A 16,245-nucleotide genomic window follows, 5' to 3' on the forward strand; every position below is an offset into this window, starting at 1 on the left:
TTTTTTTGTATATGTGAGATAAAGGTCCAATGCAATGAGGATTTCCCATACTTTGGTTGGACAAACTACCTGAACCTTAAAAAGAATAAATTTTAATTTTATACAAGTTGAGTCCACCTTTGTCAAATAAAGTTATAAAAATTAATTTCTGTACTGTAAACTCTTACTTTTCTATTTCCATCAATGATAAATAAAATCAACTGGAGCGTAAAGCAGGCAGCTGATTTTCTATTGGGTGTTTTGTGCTATCATCCAAGATGAATGTCAGTCCCCACCCATTTGATTCCTCAAAAAGTTGCAGGTCTTAAACATACACATTGCTTTTTATTTCAGATTCCATCAGACAATTTTTTCTGTGTTGGCTTCCATGTTTATGAAATGATGAAAGTTGGAATGATAACCGCAGTACCTTTCACAGTCTATAGCTATCATTCACCAGGTAAACCTCAGTTATTGTGTTGTGCCTAACCAAATAAAGTAAGCAGTCTCACAATACCAGGTTAAAGTCTAACAGGTTTATTTGATATCACAAGTTTTCGGAGTGCTGCTCCTTCATCAGGTGAGTGAAGAGGTTGCTTCACAGACACGGAATATATAGACAAAGACTCAATTGCAAGATAATGGTTTGAATGTGAGTCTTTACAGGGAATCAAGTCTTTACAGGTACAGACAAAGCGAGTGGACAGAGAGATAATCACAGATTGAAGAGATGTGAATTGTCTCAAGCCAGGACAGTGAATAGGATTTTGCAAGCCCAGACCAAATGATGGGGGTGACATGAACCCAAGATTTCAGTTGAAGCTGTCCTCATGCGTGCAGAACTTGGCTATCAGTCTCTGCTCAGCGATTATGTGTAGTCGTGTGTCTTGAAGGCCGCCTTGGAGAACGCTTACCTGAAGATTGGAGGCTGAATACCCTTGACTGCTGAAGTGTTCCCCTACTGGAAGGGAACACTCCTGCCTAGTGATTGTTCTGTGGTGTCTAATATACCCATTGTTGTAACGTCTGCATGGTCTCGACCTTGTACCATGCCTTGGGACCACGCTGCAGCATATGAGGTAGACAACATTGGCCGAGTTGCATGAGTATGTACTATGTACCTGATGGGTGGTGTTCTCACGTGTGATGGTGGTATCCGTGTTGATGATCTGGCACGTCTTGCAGAGATTGCTGTGGCAGGATTGTGTGGTGTCGTGGTTGCTGTTCTCCTGAAGGCTGCGTAGTTTACCATGAACAATGGTCTGTTTGAGGTTGCACGATTGTTTGAAGGCAAGTAGTGGGGATCTGGGGATCGTCTTGCGAGATATTCTTCTTCATCAATAACATGTTGAATCCTCCGAAGAAAATGTTGTAGTTTCTCCGCTCCAAGGAAATACTAGACAATGAGAGGTACTCTGTCGGATGTGTCCCATGTCTAACCAAATAGAGAGCAGCCGACCATTTTAAAATTAGTGGTACATAGAACATAGATCATTACAGCGCAATACAGGCCCTTCAGCCCTCGATGTTATATTTCCAATAAGTGGGCATTAAATAGGAGTAATTGAAAAGAAAAAGGTGCAGATATCCGTACTTACAGATCTTCTCCCTACAATGTACCATACCCAAGATTCCAGTAGTGATTTTCAACAGTGTTAAAAATATTTGTTGGTTTGCAATTTCCAATTAGTCTTGCTGACATAATGTTTCATATATCTACCCTTACAAAGTACTAGGGTTCTTTGGTTACAGAGTTAGATTTAAAGCGTGCTTTCAAATTAGTAGTATTATTTGATTTGATTTATCATCGTCACATGAATTGGTGTACAGTGAAAAGAATTGTTTCTCTTGCGCTATACATACAAAGCATATCATTCATAGAGTACATAGGGGGAAAGGAGAGGGTGCAAAATAAAGTAAGCAATATTAGAGAGTTTACGAGTTAGAGTTCAGTTTTAAGAGTAAAACAAGAGTAAAAGATTGAATTTAAGGATATGCTGGGACAGTTCGCAAGAAGTCTTCTCACTCCAGCCATCTTGAGCGCATTATTTAGAAGCATGAATATTTGGAAACTATATTTAGTTTATGTTTTATTTGCCACTTACCTGATAGCCTTTGAGGCATTGGGCAGCCCTTGTCATTTTTTTCACATTTGACTGCAAAACAGTGGGTTTTCCCATGGAATTCTCTTGTATGTGAACTTCTTGGAGAAAGCTGGGAGTCAACTAAGGGCTGCCAGGTGGATCAGGCAAAGGCATACATGCTTCAGTTGTTTGTGGAGGCTGTGATTTACAACGGAAACTATTATATGTTCCAAATTAACCTGCAGGCATACTTTTTCACAGGATTGACACCACCAGTAGCTGTCAAGGTGACAATTATCAAAACCTTTTATATTTCAAGATTATTTCGGGCTGCTACAGGGGACATCAGTAATGTAAACCAATTGGCTGTCATTAAATGCAGTTAACAAAGTACTGATGTTTTAACTGTACGACCAAACGGTTTCACTCCTTGTCAGCAGGTTTTACAGGATTTGGCAAAGTGACAGGATTTGTATAGGTCCATGAGATTGTAGAATACACCCAATTGACTCTGTGTTTCCTCGTGTTAAATTAGGTTGTGTTTGCAAATGCATTATGCTTACTTTCCAAAGAATTATCACAATGCTTTAAAGAAATCCATGATGCTGCTAATATTTAACCTACAAATAGAAGTGACGAGGCGGCAACTTTCTACAGCCCTGTTCATGACACCTTTACGTTAGCTGAAACAGATATTCATACTTCCAAGACAGTCATCACAGGAGGCACGACTACCTTACTGAAGTATCGTATCAGGTCTTTAGACATCTCTGGGAATATCCTGTAATGAAGTCTGGTTATGCGTCAATGGCTGTTCTTGTCAGCTTGGATCTACTATCTCTCTCTTCTAGGGTTCATGAATTGGATTAAATTTGAACTTGAATTGATTTTTGGAACAAGCAAGGAGCTGGATTAACAGTTTGCCCTATCCACTCTGCGCTTGGGCTTTGTATCACTAAGGAAGAAATAAAATTAAATTGAAGAGACAGTCGCACAATTAATTTAAAATGATCAGCATGAGAACAGTAAAAACCTGAAGAGTTATAAGGAGAGACTGGATAGACTGGGACATTTTTCTCTGAAACGTAGGAGACTTAGGGGTGATCTTATAGAAGTCTATAAAATAATGAGGGGCAGAGATCAGCTAGATAGTCAATATCTTTTCCCAAAGATAACATAAGAACATAAGAAATAGGAGCAGGAGTAGGCCATCTAGCCCTTCGAGCCTGCCCCGCCATTCAATAAGATCATGGCTGATCTGTCGTGGCTCAGTTCCACTTTCCCGCCCTCTCCCCATAACCCTTAATCCCCTCTCTTATCAAAAACCCATCAACCCGCGTCTTAAAAATATTTAGCGAGGTAGCCTCCACCACTTCAACGGGCAGAGAATTCCAGAGATTCACTACCCTTTGAGTGAAGAAGTTCCTCCTCAACTCCGTTCTAAACCGCCCCCCCTTTATCTTGAGGCTGTGCCCCCTAGTCCTACTATCCTTTCTGAACGGGAAGAGTCTCTCCACCTCTATCCTATCCATCCCATTCATCATCTTATACGTCTCAATGAGATCTCCCCTCATTCTTCTAAACTCTAACAAGTACAAGCCTAATTTATTCAGCCTCTCCTCATAGCTCAACCCCCTCAGCTCCGGTATCAGCCTAGTAAACCTCCTCTGCACTCCCTCCAAGGCCAAAATATCCTTGCGTAAGTACAGCGCCCAAAACTGCACACAGTACTCCTAGGGGAGTCTAAAACTACCGAGCATAGATTGAAGGTGAGAGGGGAGAGATACAAAAGGGTCCGGAGGGGCAATTTTTTCACACAGAGGGTGGTAAGTGTCTGGAACAAGCTGCCAAGAGTAATAGTAGAGACAGGTACAATTTTGTCCTTTAAAAAGAGTTTAGGCTGTTACATGGGTAAGATGGCTATAGAGCGATAGGGGCCAAACGCAGGCATTTGGGACTAGCTTAGTCGTTTTAAAAAAAAGGGTAACATGGCCAAGTTGGACCAAGGAACCTGTTTCCATGCTGTAAGCCTCTATGACTCTATGGAGTCTATTGCCAGCTATATGAATCTTTTGGCATGGTCACATAGAAGGACCCTTTCCTAACAAGAAAATCTGTCCACTGTTCTAACAGTCCTGTTTGCATGTTCTCTATTAATATGCTTTCAACTACAGTAACTGAACTTTGCCTTGTTTGGGCAGATATAATGGGGGGAATTTTCCCATTTTGCCCGCCACGGGAATTGTAGTGGGTGGAGGGGGCGGAACGATGCATAGGTGCATTGACTTTGGCCAGGATTTTCTGGTTTTGGGGCAAGCACGACTGGGAAATCCCGCCCAATGTTTTTTCAATATTCTGCAAGTGGAAATTTCAGACAAACTTCACAAGAATCATTCCGGCATTGAGCATTTTTCTGCTTATTGTATTTTGAATGTTTCTGGATTGAACTTGTGGTATATAGAAAAGCATGATTAATCAATATATTTAATTTACTTTTTAGTCTATTTGAGGTGCTTCAGGTTTTGCATGTATCTCTTGTAATGATTTGTTGAAAGAATAGTAATACCATTTTACAATTTCTATAGGGACTTAAAATGAATCCAGCTATCACCATGAAATTTACTGGGTCATGAAACCCTTAATTGCATATTCCAATTACCTACAACATCTTTTAACTCTATTTTTACTGTTTATTGCTGCTATTAAATTTGGTAATATTTGGTGACCAAGTAGCTCGTTGAGGGAACAGTAAATACCTAAAAGAGTTGTTAATTTGAAATTAATTCATTAGTCGTTACATAATAGATTCCCATATTCAGAATAATATTATTCAGAATCATACTCATAAACATTAGATGTGAAATTCTGTTTGTTATATTTCTGTAGACAGAAGATGCACTATCTTTTACAATCCAACTGGAGATGAAAAACTTTTAAAGGTCTGCAGTGGAGATGCATGTAAATGTATGAAAGGTAAAAATAAATTATTATTTGTTTGACTATATTTACAAATATTATCCAGGAATTATAGGCCTACATTTTTAGGATGGTGTGGTCTTGCTTCCCGCTATCCTAAGAATTGCCGGGGTACGCATCCCCAGCAACTCTGAGTGTCCCACAGCCATTTCACACTTCATTGAGTGTTTAATGGCTGCAGATGAAACCTCTGCCTCTCATTTGGGTTGAAGCCTCACCTTAGAGAGCTGCCGGCCATTCAGATTGGCCAGCAGCCCTCTAGTCCCTGCAGCAAAAAGAGCTACAGTGAACCAAGAGGAAGTGCATGAGGATGCCTGAAAGTAAGTTTGGCCACCAGAGGCAAAGGTAAGTTTAAGGGGAGCACTTGACTCCCAGAACCGGGAGGAAAGGGAAGGCCTCGGTACAAAAAATGGCGATCAAAGTCTTGGGGGAGAAGCCAGGACGGAAGGAAGACCCAGAAACCACCAAATCTTAAGGGGGGACGGGAGATGCCCAATTTCAGAAAGGGTCTTCTAATGGAGGCACCCCTCCTCCTCCTCCCTCCCTTCCAGCCTGAGATCCAAATCCATTCATTTATGGGCCTTCCCCATGCATGGGCAATTCTGCTGCCAACTTATCGAAGTCTTGCTGGGAAATGGCCCTGTTGGCCACTTAAAAGCTTCAATCAGGACAAGGGTGGGTTTCCTGTCCGAGGCCTTGCCTGCCCCAGCATAAAATCATTGCATGGTCGGGGCGGATGGGAACCTGAGGGAATCCCATTCCTTCAATTTCACACTTCCTCCTCATCACCCCACCCCCCCCCAAGCCTACTGGCACAGGAGTATGCAAAGATATCTTGGCCTTGGAGGGAGTGCAGAGGAGGTTTACTAGGCTGATACCGGAGTTGAGGGGGTTGAGCTATGAGGAGAGGCTGAATAAACTAGGCTTGTACTCGTTAGAGTTTAGAAGAATGAGGGGAGATCTCATTGAGACGTATAAGATTGATGAATGGGATGGATAGGATAGAGGTGGAGAGACTCTTCCCGCTCAAAAAAGACAGTAGGACTCGGGGGCACAGCCTCAAGATAAAGGTTTAGAACGGAGTTGAGGAGGAACTTCTTCACTCAAAGGGTGGTGAATCTCTGGAATTCTCTGCCCGTTGAAGTGGTGGAGGCTGCCTCGCTAAATATTTTTAAGACGCGGGTTGATGGGTTTTTGATAAGCGAGGGGATTAAGGGTTATGGGGAGAGGGCGGGAAAGTGGAACTGAGCCACGACAGATCAGCCATGATCTTATTGAATGGCGGGGCAGGCTCGAAGGGCTAGATGGCCTACTCCTGCTCCTATTTCTTATGTTCTTATGAAATTCTAGCATGGAGTACCATAGAACAGGCACCTTGATATGAAGAAAATTAAGCACTAGTTCCAATTTCTACAAGCCATTAATAGGACCTTGTTTTACATTTAATAGTTGTAGTATTTTATGACCTATAAAAAGACTGCAATGCAAATAAAGATTGTAAATCAGTTATATAAACTCACCATGTTTAATTCCAAATTAAATTGAATATTTAACTTCTAATTATTATTTGAAGAGTATTCTGATAAAAATTACATTATTTTTACTTATGGTTGTAAATAGGATGGCACTAATATTTTAATACTAATATTTCTTTAACCTGTTTACAATATGATTTTTTGAAACTTTTCTCCATGGTTCAGCTGAGTGCAGTGAAATGCAGCCACCATTAGAAATATATCTCACTGCCCAGGATAAACTTGAAGCTGCATGCAATAAAGGGCCAACTTATGGTGAGTATTTTGAAATTTTAACTTGCTGTTTATACTGATGAAAAATATTTATTATTTAGCACCTATGTTACAAAGCTGCAATTCAACAAATAGAACATTTTTAAGCCCTCCAAGCCATTTGACATGAACAAAGATTATCTGGGTTCCCTGTATTTACTATTTTACTTTATTGCTTAGTCTGTACAACACTGCAGACTTCTGTGATTTTCACTTTTTGTATCATGACTGTTGCAACTTTAAAAACTCCTATTGGATGTGGCACTGTTAAGATGCAACGCACTGCTCTCCCCATATTCTTGTTACCCCAAAATACCTCTCTGTAACTCCAAAATGGTGCCTCTCCACAATGGCAATATCATTTTTCATGTATTTTTCCTTAGCAGTATAATTTTGTACGACAGCGTTCTCTTTTGACTGTCTTGGGACTGTCCTAACTTATGTCTTACATTTTAGTTTCATCCACGCTTGTCAGGAGAATGTGCAAACAAAGTTGCACATCTCTGCAGCTACAAATTTCTTAAGCTTAATTAAGATTTTAAAACCAATAAAACTCTGACTCTAATGATTTCTACAAAGATGATCTGGTGTAATGGGCACTGCACATTTGCTTCGATAGATGATATGGTAGTGTTTGATGATAATTTTGGAGCAACTGATCAAAGAACTGAAGCTGTACCTTAAGCTCTCAACACGATAACATGCATTCAACAGCAATCCTCTTGGGTTACTGGAGTCAAATTTAACTGGTAAAAATGCAAGAACATAGTTCCCTATGCTTCAGTATCTCAAGAATATATTAATATTTAAGTGCTGAAACTGATTTTGTTTTTTGCAGCCTACAAAGTACAAATTTTGTCTTCTGAGGAACAGATTAATTTCATCAAGTACAATGCCACAATTCTGAATGTATTTATGCAAGGTTGGTACTTATTTTGGATAACATTTGGTCTGTATATTCACATGGCTGCCACTCAACACCAAAAAACATTCAGGTTCTTTGCTAGTTTGTCAGTTATCAGCCAGGAAGATAGCTGATGTATGCTGATTTCAATAGGGCAGTGGTGTAGATGGTACAGTTCTGCTTAATGTTTCCAGGCTAGGATGAGGAAAACCTAAGTTCCTGAATGTCATCCTGTGATGTATGTCCTGTATGCAAAAGGACATAAGGAAAAAATGGAAATAAATACATGGTATGCCACATTTAACTCACTAAAAATTAGCAAGGATAGGAATTTCAACACCCAAAAAAGGGCAGGCTAGGCTATAATTACCTGAGTTTGAATACCACTGCTTCCTCCTCTGTCTAAACTCTAAACTCACAAATGGAGGGATAAATTTTCCAGTCCCACCTGCCACAGGAATCGTAGCAGATGGGATGGAAAATTTGGTGGACCATTTAAAGGTCCATTGACTTCGAGCAGGAATGTCCAGTCTCAAGGTAGGAGCAACTAGAAAATCTTGCTGTAGTGTGGTTACTTGAGGGGTTTTTGAGTACCATGTCCAGTATGAGTCACGTAAGAGGAAAGGTCAAAACTGTGTCCCGCAGTGGGGTAATTGTACCTGAAATAAGTGATGAATTGAGTGTACAAAAAGAACCCAACAGGCAAAGACCAGCTGATCACATTCCGATGAAATAGCAATGTTAACCAGCACTCGGAAGAGAACAGGTCCTTTGGCCTGTAAAAAGAAATAAAACCATCCTGAAATCTAACCTAGTTTAATTGCTTGTGCAATTCTACACGTGTCACTCTGTTCTTCCAAGCCTTTCTAATTTAAATAATCTATCTGCATGGACACAATCTAATCCCCTTCATTATTTTAAATTCTTAAATTAAATCACCTGAAGTCTATCCTTTTCTAAAGTAAACATACTCATTTCTGAGTTTATCATGCTAACGAAAGGTTTTTAAACAATGCGTTGATTATAATGGAAATTCTGAGAACTTTTTCCAGAATTTCCATATCACCCAGCATGGAGGAGAACCAGAACTGGACACCACATTCTGGATGAGTCCCGACCATTTTCATATAAGAGTACTATGGTGCATTTTATATTGAATTAATGTTGGCGACCGATTTAACAACTAACCAGAGTAGGCTCACAAAAATCGCCATCCTCAATGATGGGGGAGCCCAGCACATCAGTGCAAAAGACAAGGTGGAAGCTTTTGCAACCATCTACAGCCAGAAGTGCCAATTGGATGATCTGGCCTTCTGAGTGTCCAGTAACACAGATGATAGTTTGCAACCAATTAGATACATTTCATGTGATAGTAAGAAACTTCTGAAGGCAGTGGATGCAGGGGCCCTGATAACGACCTCAAAGTGGTATTGAAGACGTGTATTTCAGAACTAGTCACATCCAGAGCCAGTACAATTACAACACTGGCATCTATCCAACAATATGGAAATTGCCCAGGTGTCCTATCCACAAAAAGCAGAACAATCCTAATCTGTCCAATTATCGTCCCATCAGTCTACTCTCAATCATCAGCAAAGTAATGAAAGGTGTCCTCAACAATGCGACTAAGTGACACTTGCACAGCAATAACCTACTCACCATGCTCAGTTTGGGTTCTTCTACAACCACTTGTCTCCTGACCTCATGCCTTCTTCTGGCCTTAGTCCAAACATATTGACATTGAAGCAGCATTTGATCAAATGTGGCATCAGGAAACCCAAGGAAAATTGAAGTCAATGGGAATCAAAGAAAAAACACTCACTGATTTGAATCATACCTAATATAAAGGTTGTGGTTACTGGAGGACAATCATCTCAGCCCCAGGTCATGCCTGCAAGAGTTCCTCAAAGTAGGCCCAACTACCTTCAGCTATTTCTGACCTTCCTTCAACATAAGGCTAATTGTAGATGTTTACTGCAGATTGCACAATATTCAGTACCATTTATGACTCCTCAGAAACTAAAACAGCAAGTCCTGGCCAACATTCAGACTTGGCTGGTAATTGACAACTAACATTTGTGCCAGACAAGTGCTTGGCAATGCTCATCTCCAAGAGAGAATCTAATCATCTTGCCTTGACATTCAATTGTATGACCATCACTAAATCCTCTACCAACAAGCACCTGGGGGTTACCATTGGCCAGAAACTGAACTGGACTTGCCATAAAAAATACTGTGACTACGAAAAGAGAGAAGCTGGGAATTCTGCTGTGAGTAATTCACCTCTTGACTCCCCACTTACAAGGCACGAGTTAGGATTGTGATGCAATACTCTCCACTTTCGTAGATGAGTGCAATTTCAACAACACTCAAGAACAGATCTGTTTTGGACATTTATCGTTTCAGTTTGTTTTTGCCCACTAAACTTCCTTCTTCCTATCTTGACTCTATGGGCAGAATTTTCCTTTTTTCTAAGTGCTGGCTCAAATGAGAGACATAGCATGCAGCTTGCCAGCTGCAGAGCCAGCCTTTCTCACTATGTTGTACAGCACTTAAAAGATAAGAATCCTGAACATGTACCCCACACCATCTCACTGGCTGGGCGGGCCTGAAAAAGCTGACAATGTCAGGTTTGAAAAGGGTACCACAGTTTAAAAGAGGAACATCCCCAATCATGCATAAGAAGACTCCCACAACACAAACACAAACACACACACACACAGGCAACCCCTCCTCCTCCCCATCATTTTTATGGAGCACACCGCCATACACGAGAACTCCTCCCATGAAGCTGCTGGAGGGCCTCCCTTGACATTGTATGCCGGCAATGTCCCCTGGGGTGCAGTGCCAGGGAACAATGCTAGGGTATTGCCCGGGCATGTTCCTGTCTCATGAGAACTAACCTGTGTGCTCCTGGCAGATTCATTGGCAATGCAGTGAGCCCAATGTGGTGGTCAGTACAGGGGAAAGCTCAAAAATGTATTGGAAATGTATTTAAATAAGGTTCCCAAGCTTCGTGGGTGGGTACCCCATTACGTCAAAGGCAGGAGGAAATGGACAATCGCGTCCACAGATCTCAGTGAGATTCTCAATTTTGGCCTCTCATGGGAATTTGCCCCCACGTCATCATTTGCATCTGCATTTAAATCCCAGTCTGTTTTTCCTCTTGCCCAGTTTCTTTCCACCCAAGACTGTGATTCTTCTGACGCTTTACATCATTTCAACAACTTCCAGTTCCCTGGCCCAAATTATCACCTCTTCACAATGGACATTCAATCTCTTTATAACTGCATACTCCACCAGGATGATCTGAGAGCTCCCCTTTTTTTATTTAGCGCAGGAGGAAACCATTTGGCCCATCGAGTCTGCACCGACTACAATCCCATCTCGGCCCTATCCCTTAACCTCAGGTATTTACCCTGACACTACGGGGCAATTTACCATGTCCAATCAATCTAACCCGCACATCTTTGGAGTGTGGGAAGAAACCGGAGCACCCAGAGGAAACCCACACAGACATGGGGAGAATGTGCAAATCCCGCATGGACAGTAACCCAAGCCAGGATGCAAACCTGGGTTCCTGGCAATGTGAGGCAGAAGTGCTAACCACTGTGCCACCATGCCATCCCTTCATATCCTTTGATATGCTAAAATAGAAACAGATTTTTAAAATAATTTGTCAACAAATCCAATTTTAAAAAATAAGTATAAATTTGAGAGATGATTAATCTGATATTTTAGGAAAAGGAATGTTTTACAAGCATTGTTATAGTAGTACTTTAATAGAAAAAAGCTTGTTTAAGTTTTCTTGAATTTGTCTAAGTATTAAGGCATTAGTTTCAACTACTATATTACCGGACTAAAACAATGTCTGTTTTTATTACAGTTGATGCTGTTGAAGAAAACTCAATTATAACTTTGATTAAGAAGGACACTTGTTCTGATGTTAATTTAATCATTAATCAAATATACTTGATCATGGGAAAAAATAGCCTGAAGTTAAGTTCATCAAGGAGATTTGTGTAAGTAAGCCCTAGTTCAGGTCAGTTAACCTATATTTCCTAATGCCCATTTTCTTTTCTACTTTTCAATATTAGTATCTCTCTTGTTAAGGTACAAGGTCAGAAACCCCAAGGTATGTTATGAAGTTAGGCGAGATCCTATTTGCTATTTTGGCATAAATGTAAGGACAAGGTGTTTCACTCCAGATGTGGTTCTATTGATACATCAGGAAGCTTTTATCAAAACAAACTTTATTTAACAATACAGTTTCAATATAAAAAAGAACTTGCTTAATATTTACCAATTGAACAATACTTTAACATGTCAAGATACAATTCTTAACTTCTAACCTATTCCTATGAGTTCCAATTCAAGCAATATTCCTCTTACAGACTTAAAACCCCTCTTCAAAATCAGTTAACAAACCCCAGGCTTATGCGTTTGTACTTGTTAACATTCTTAAAGTCTTTTGAACTCCTTTGGAGAGAGAGAAGACAGAGAGACAGCTGTCTTCTGACAGCCCCAAACACCAGCCTTCAGAGAGAGACAGGAAGATACCTCTTGCTTTTTTTTCCTGAACCAGACAGTAACTGAACTGTTCTAAAATAAAAAAAACTGTGTATTGTCCCAACAACATTAGCTCCTCCCACAGTACATGACTTTGCCTCTATCAGTCAGCCCGATCAAAACCCTATTCTGAAACCTGAAGGGAAACTTAAGTAAACAAAAATGCATTAAACCATTTTAATCAAGCACATCCACAGCTCAAATCAATCAATATCTTCCATTCTCAACATTTGAGCTGCCTTTTACCCAGACAAATCAGCAGTGTGTAAAACAGAACTGAATTTTAAACATATCCCTTACAAGAAACATGGTAAAATACATTTCTTAAAAGTCATAGTATTATCACATCCTCCACTATGGATGTTTTTTTTTCTAGTGGTATTAGATTTATTAAATTCAAAGTAACCATTACACTTTTTAAAAATGGATCAAGAAGAAGCTGGGTCTAGTTTTCCCACGGCTTTTGGCAGCTGGTCCTTCAATCTGGAGGCAAATTGGACCACTTAAGTGGCTAATTAAAGACCTCTTCCCAATGATACTGACATTTTACCAGCAGCGGGTTGCCTCACATGGGAAGAACGCCTGGTGAACCCTGGTGGCCTCCTATGAGTTTGGAGCAGGACACTTTCAGATAGGATGCTTACCAGCACACAAAGGGTTGTAACATTATAAACTATCTTCCTTGGTCTCACCAACCACCACCTCCTCCCCTCACAAGGCCCTGATAGGCATTGACAACCCTCGACCCCATTTCCCTTTTTCAGAGGATGGTGTTCATGCTGATACCTTCAGCTGGATGCAGTGCTAGCAGTGGCCCCCAGTCCTGAAGATGCTGCTGGGACTTAAAGGCTGCTGGCCCGCTAGTTGAATGGCAGCTCCTGGAGGATCTTCTCTGTTAAAGGGACAGGAGCCCCAACACCAGCACATTAACTGCCTGACAGATAAAATCTGGTTGAGGTTCCAAAATAAACAATGCAGGTTTGCCTGGTCACCACCATCTGATGACATGGGCCTTGACCACTAACTTGAGAGGATGGGACCCTGGTGTTGCTTCTTTTTGGGAAGGTTTAGGGGCAGGAGTATGCCATTCAGTCCTGCAAGGGGGATCACAGCAAGCACAGAGGGGTGGCTCTCAGTGGTCCTCCTTCCTAATGCTAAATCCTTCAATTAGGCACTGCGTGCTTCCTGAGCACCCAACAAGATTTGTTTTTCAGGCTTTCTACAAGTTGAGTGCCCTGCCAGCAATTGGGTGAATACCAGCTGCAGTAAGATGCCCTGAAATGGGCAGTAATTGCCAATTTAAAGGCCTCAATTCACAGCAGAGATGAACATGGGCATTCCCATCACAGACTTAATCGGGCAAAGGTAGGAAAGTGGCGATGTTCCCTCCTGCCACTTCCCGCCCAATTAAATGCCCCACCACCACCAAACTTGTCTTGGGCAAGAGCATTACATTTTACTTAGTGTCTGAATACTTCCTCTTTCTTTGTAATTTTGGCATTGTCTTCCTTCGTAAAAGCAGATGCAAAGTACTGATTTAGTACATCAGCAAGTCCTCTGCCTCCATGCTTGTATCCCATTTTTCGTCCCTAAACAGTCCTATTCCTCCTTTAAATACCATTCTATTACTTATATAGCATACTCGTTTTCCCTTCTATATTAGCTCTGTCTCTTTTCATATTGTCTCTTTGCTTCTCCAATTTCATTTTCTCAGCCCTTCTGTACATGAAACCTAGTTCTCATTTATACTATCAACCTGATACAATGGGTGGGAATTTATAGCCTCACTCGAGTGTGACCAGAAATTCTCGCCCAAGATCAATGGACATTTCCCTTGAGCACCACTCGCCCACTCCGATTCCATGGTGGGTGAGGCGGTAGAATTGCAGTGATTTTATACTTGCCCTTAAGAACATAAGAAATAGGAGCAGGAGTAGGCCAACTAGCCCTTCGAGCCTGCCCCGCCATTCAATAAGATCATGGCTGATCTGAAGTGGATCAGTTCCACTTTCCCGCTTTCTCCCTATAACCCTTAATTCCCCTGTCTATCAAAAACCTATCTACCCATGACTTAAATATATTTGGCGAGGTAGCCTCCACCACTTCAACGGGCAGAGAATTCCAGAGATTCACCACCCTTTGAGTGAAGAAGTTCCTCCTCAACTCTGATCTAAACTGCAGCCCCCCGCCCCGCCCCCCCACCTTGAGGCTGTGCCCTCTAGTCCTGCTATCCTTTCTATGCGGGAAGAATCTCTCTACTTCTACCCTATCCATCCCCTTCATTATCTTATACGTCTCTATAAGATCCCCCCTCATCCTTCTAAACTCCAACGAGTACAGACCTAGTCTATTTAGTCTCTCTTCATAGTCCAACCCCCTCATCTCCGGTATCAGCCTAGTGAACTTCCTGTGCACGCCCTTCAAGGCCAATATATCCTTCTGCAAGTGCGGCGACCAATAACTGCACACAGTACTCCAGCTGCGGCCTCACCAGTACCCTGTATAGTTGCAGCAAGACCTCCCTGCTTTTATATTCTATCCCCCTCGCTATATAGGCCAACATTCCATTCTCCTTCTCGATCACCTGCTGCACCTGCAGACTAGGTTTTTGCGACTCGTGCACAAGGACCCCCAGGTCCCTCTGCACTGTAGCATGCTGCAGCTTTTTGCCTTTTAAATAATAATCCCTCCTACTATTATTTCTGCCAAAGTGGATAACCTCACACTTGCTAACATTATACTCCATCTGCCAGGTCCTCGCCCACTCGCTCAGCCTATCCAGATGTCTCTGCAGACTTTCCACACCCTCCACGCAATTTGCATTTCCACTCATCTTCGTGTCATCAGAAAATTTCGTCACCCTACACTCAGCCCCCTCCTTCAGATCATCTATATAAATGGTAAACAGTTGAGGCCCCAGCACCGATCCCTGCAGAACTCCACTAGTCACCAACCGCCAACCAGACTAGCACCCATTGATACCAGCTCTCTGCTTCCTATTAGACAGCCAATCCTTTATCTACGCTAACACCTTACCCCCAACTCTGTGCACCCTAACCTTCTGTAGCAACCTTTTATGAGGCACCTTATCAAACGTCTTTTGGAAATCTAAAAACACCACATCCACCGGTTCCCCTCTGTGTACCGCACTAGTCACATCCTCGTAGAAATCCAATAAATTCGTCAAACTTTCTCTCTTTCTCTGCTTCATCTTGATCTCCATCAGTCATCATCTAAATAGCTCTGTCTTCATAGTTGGATGATGCCACAAGCAAATTTTTTTATTGCAGAGAATATTAAGAAAAACATTTTTGTATTTTTATATTAGGTACGAATATCCTTTGGACTCATCCAACTGGATAGAAATGTGGCCTTCTGAGAAGGAATGTTCTGGAGATGCATGTGACATCTTCCTCCAGCAAATGGATGATTTTACAATTTATCTTCTAATAAATGGATGTTAATGGATGTGAAAATGAGTTGGAGACATGTTTGTATCTAAAATCTTACTCATGTTACTTTAGTTACTTTAGTCATTCAACTTGCTGTTTTTCTGCTATATAAGTAACCATTTCTCAAACAATTTCTTGACAATAATGTTCCATGTATTTTATTTGTTTCAGTAAAAATATATTCTCATAAGCCTAGAGTGGGTTAGTTATTTTCAAACAACTGTATCTTTCAGGCTACAACTTGATCAATAAATATTTTATAGAGGTAGAAATCTTTATTCACGAACATTAAGTATTAAGCATTGATATCTTTATTAGCCATTTCTAGAACTTGGTAGTGAAATGTGCATTGTTCAACCTTAATGCAACTCATGGATATGAAGAAAATGATTCTTAGATGTTCATTTAATTTGAGTGCAATGCAGCAAAAATTAGGATAAAAGGTCTGTAATTCATTCCATTGTATTATTTCCAATGAAGTATGAATGATCAAA

The 16,245-nt window shown here is 41.1% G+C and overlaps 1 protein-coding gene across 1 annotated transcript in view; it reads left to right on the top strand.

The window, feature by feature from the left end:
* c5 (complement component 5) overlaps positions 1–16,245 on the top strand; it is a 119,171-nt gene extending 102,926 nt beyond the window's left edge. The window contains exons 36-41 of the mRNA XM_080212460.1: positions 334–439; positions 4,950–5,036; positions 6,740–6,829; positions 7,665–7,748; positions 11,617–11,752; positions 15,628–16,245. Of these exons, the coding sequence (XP_080068586.1) occupies positions 334–439; positions 4,950–5,036; positions 6,740–6,829; positions 7,665–7,748; positions 11,617–11,752; positions 15,628–15,763 (639 nt within the window). The 3' untranslated portion in view covers positions 15,764–16,245. The remainder of the gene's footprint in view (positions 1–333; positions 440–4,949; positions 5,037–6,739; positions 6,830–7,664; positions 7,749–11,616; positions 11,753–15,627) is intronic.

Source organism: Carcharhinus amblyrhynchos, chromosome 25 (assembly GCF_965287045.1).
Source record: "Carcharhinus amblyrhynchos chromosome 25, sCarAmb.v2.hapA, whole genome shotgun sequence".
NCBI classification, from domain to species: domain Eukaryota; kingdom Metazoa; phylum Chordata; class Chondrichthyes; order Carcharhiniformes; family Carcharhinidae; genus Carcharhinus; species Carcharhinus amblyrhynchos.